At 61.5% G+C, this 3,678-nt stretch overlaps 1 protein-coding gene across 1 annotated transcript in view; it reads right to left on the reverse strand.

Moving 5' to 3' along the window:
- The window catches only part of PXDN (peroxidasin), a 53,946-nt gene that overhangs the window by 26,794 nt on the left and 23,474 nt on the right, over window positions 1-3,678 (reverse strand). The window contains exons 10-12 of the mRNA XM_039868633.1: window positions 3,256-3,327; window positions 1,054-1,223; window positions 7-124 (exon numbers count right to left, since the gene is read on the reverse strand). Of these exons, the coding sequence (XP_039724567.1) occupies window positions 7-124; window positions 1,054-1,223; window positions 3,256-3,327 (360 nt within the window). The remainder of the gene's footprint in view (window positions 1-6; window positions 125-1,053; window positions 1,224-3,255; window positions 3,328-3,678) is intronic.

Below are 3,678 nucleotides of genomic sequence, written 5' to 3' on the forward strand. Positions count from 1 at the left end.
GCTTACTTGTTCCGCAGCCAGATGATCTCGGGTTTGGGGTTGCCCTCGGCCCTGCAAGTGAAGAACACGGTGTTCCCCGAGGTAACGTCGGCATCTTGGGGCTCCGACGTGATCCGGGGCCTTTCTGTGACAAGAAACAAAGACCTTTTGTCTTAACCCACCCAGGAAGCAAGGCCCCAAACCAAACCCGGGTCGTGAGCCGATCACAGTTCTTCAACCTCCATCTCAGCCACAAACATCCCCCAAAAAGGGCAGACGGGCTTCTCCATGGAGAGCACTTTGGGGGCAAACCCTACACAGCTTCCTCTGGTACTGAGAGACCTCGGATGGGCCGACTCTGAGCGTCTGGGACCAGCATCCAGTGCCCTCACAGCCTCACGGGGAGGAAAACTCTGTGCAGTCTGCTCACGCCGCGAGTAGCTCACGCCACGAGCCCGTGTGCACACTGCTCACGCCACGAGTAGCGGCTCTCAGTGAGTGGAGGAGCGAGAAACAGTACTTTTCAGCTACAGCCACCCTGAGCGCGAGAGGCTGCATCTGGCAGGCAGGCAGGAGCGACGGATGACAAACCGTGACGCGTGCGCTTCTGTTACTGGTGGGGTCGTGTGTGAAATGCACTGGTTTTTAATTTTCACTGCTTGTCTCTAACGTGTAAAAATCAACACTGATGCTCTGGAAAACCCGGAAACCCAGCGTCGGCACCCGGAGGACGGGGCCGGAATTAAAAGGAAAGGGGAGACGGGGGGTTCACAGAAGGGTCGGCCTGTTCCTTCCCGCGACAGCTCATGCGGACGGTGCTGGGCGGCACGGGCATGTTCAGAGGGATGACCCCCACCCCGTGGCGTGTGCACCACCGACCGCGACCCCACCAGGGGCCTGCCGCCTTTGCTCACGGCCGACTGGACGGCGGCCACGGGAGGCGGTGGTGCTGTGTCCTGTTTTGCTGTTTTTTGCGGGGAACCTCAAAACAAAACCCCCATTCGGTACCAGAGCTGGTTCCTCCTGGGTCCGTGGGGCACAGGAGGGTCCCCACCATGCCGCCCGCCCGCTCACCGCAGTCCAGCTCCTCTGGGGTGATGGTGGCCACCGACCGGCCCTGGACGCCTCGGGGGTACTCGCAGGTGGCCGCTGCCTGCGTGCTCCCTGACCTGGCGTAGGTTTTCAGCAAGTCCGCCAGCCACAGGATCTCACAGTCACAGCGAAGCGCGTTCGAGTCCAGTCGCCTGTGAGGAGCAGCCAGTGAGACACGAGGCGAGCAGGCGCCAACCATCCCGGACAGACCCGCGGGACCAGCGGGCGCTGGCACCCGCGGCGGAGGAAGGAGCCTGGCCCAGGCCTGCCCGACAGGGGGAACCGAGCAGATGGCCACGTGGCAACGGACAGAAGCAGCCGAGGGCAGGGTGGGGTCCGCAGGCCATCAGATACCGCACGACTCCCTTTCAAAACAGGGACAAACAGGCTCGACGCGTCACAAACTGGGCCCCAATAAAGTCGCCCCGCCCAGCACCATCCCAGTGCTGGAGGCACCGCAGCGTTCCGTGACCCTCACGTGACCCTCAGCTGTCCCCAAGGTGTGACAATGGAGCTGCACTCGTGGCCAGGGGTCATTTCCAAAGCCAGCTCCTGAGGCACAAGTCTCACAGACTGACATCATCTGGAAAGGACAGTGCACATGTAGCAGGGGCCACCTGTCCTCACAGTGTGACTCAGGCAGGGTGCTCCGCCACCCCAGGAAAGAAGGCTATGTGCTGAGGCTCAGAGATAAGCAGCAGCTGCCAGCACAGGACGGTGGCCACTCGCAGACAGTGGGCGCTGGTGACCGGCACTCTGGCCGTTGTCAACCCTACGAGGCAGGCATGGCCACGTTCTCGGGGGAGGGGCTCCCGGGCCCCAGAGATGAGGTGCGGGGCGAGGGGCTGGCCTGGCCTGGCCGTCCTCTGAGTCCATGACCCAGGCCCAGGGCCACCCAGGCAGATGGAGGCCTGTGGCGTCACCCCTGCCACCCGCGGTTCTTCAGCCCACGGGCTGCGAGGGGAACGAACAGCAGCGGGCCCCACCCGCATGGCCATTTCCGTGATGACTGCCCGCAGCGGGAGCTGTTGGGCTCAGCGCAGAGAGGACGCCACCCACTGCCCGGAGCTCTCGGGGGACGGGAGGGGGGTCGTGCGGTGGGGACGACACGAACCCGTTCCCCGTGCGACAGGCCCTGAATAACAGATTCTCTGTGACAGGCCCCGGGGCGGAGCGGGGAACCGGACGGGTGAGAGTAGCTACGTGACACCGGCCAGTCGCCCCTGGGCTAGGAGCCAGGCAGGACGCCCACCAGGTCCCACTCTCCTCGGGCGTCTGGGATGACAGGAGGGCGACTCCCCGAGGCCCAAAACCTAGGGTTCCACAGATGAGCAGAGTCAGGAGTGAGGACAGGGCTGGGCCCTGGTCTACACCAGCGGCTGTCGGCCCCGTCCAGACTCCAGTAACCCGCTGGCCCGCCCTGAGCTGTCCCGGTTATTTCTGGAAATTTCTTTGCTATTTTGTCACCTTTCAAATAGGGAAGTATTTATATCTTCCCCCAGTATGTGAATTTTCATTTGGCTGGAAATTTCTTTACCCTAAAGAAAAACATCACGAACAGCAATAGCGATGGAGCCCCCATCTTTTATTTCACTGAAGAGATGACACGAGGACCAGCCCACTCAGGATCTCGGCTGCGTGACTTGAGTTTTCTACTTCCCTCTTAAGTCCAGTTCATTGTGCCCTGCAGTGACACCAACTGAAAGACATGGCCTTCGAGACGCTGAGGAAAAGCCCCGGAAGGAAGCACAGGCCCTGCCCACCGGCACCGAGGCCACCGGCGCGAGAAAAGCTATTTGCAGAGGCCGGAAAGCTGGACACGCGTCGGCCTGCGGGACGTTCACGTGCGTAGACACCCCAACAGAAGGAACGGGGGGCACGGGGTCCTTCTAGCCTGAGTCACTTCCACCAGTAAAACACACAACGCGGAAGTGACGTTTATCTGAAGAATTCAGAATCGACTTTAAAAACGTCTTACCCGACGCTTAAAGAATCAGCCTGCTGCCCGTGGCGGGGAGACCTCAGATCAGCTCAGTGTGACCTCAGATCAGCTTGGTGTGACCCGCCCTCCTCCCGTGACCTCCCCCTAGTCCGCGGGGCGCACGCTCCGCGACCCCCGTGAGGAGGCCAGGCACGGAGAAGCCCGGCTTTGCGGAAAAGACGGCACGAAGGTGTCACACTTACAGTCTTTTCATAGATTCCAAGTGGTCGAAGATCCCCGGGGCCAAATGCGTGATTCGGTTGTTGTGTAAAAACCTGTTGAAAGAGACAGCAGACGACTTCTCAGACACGTGGCGCGCGCGGGCAGCGGACGCGTCGGCGGGTCAACGACCTCGGCGTCTCGCTGTTGACGCCAGTGGGCTCAAGGGCGACGTCGTCTGCTCCAGAAAAGAACTAGGTCTTCTTTTCGCTTTTGTCACCCAAATGAGAAGAGTACGCGTACGCCCTGCCTGTGGCCCGCCAGGCGAGGAGCAGACTGCACAGCAAGACCATTTCCAGGTGTCTTAGCCGACAGCGACCTCGAACCCATCTCGGCAAATGGGGGGAGCCCAGCCCAGCCCGGCAGGGGCAGGGGGCCAGGGATGAGATAGGGCGGCAGGATGGGGG

This window comes from Pteropus medius, unplaced genomic scaffold, assembly GCF_902729225.1.
Source record: "Pteropus medius unplaced genomic scaffold, Ma_sr-lr_union100, whole genome shotgun sequence".
In the NCBI taxonomy this organism is placed as follows: Eukaryota; Metazoa; Chordata; class Mammalia; order Chiroptera; family Pteropodidae; genus Pteropus; species Pteropus medius.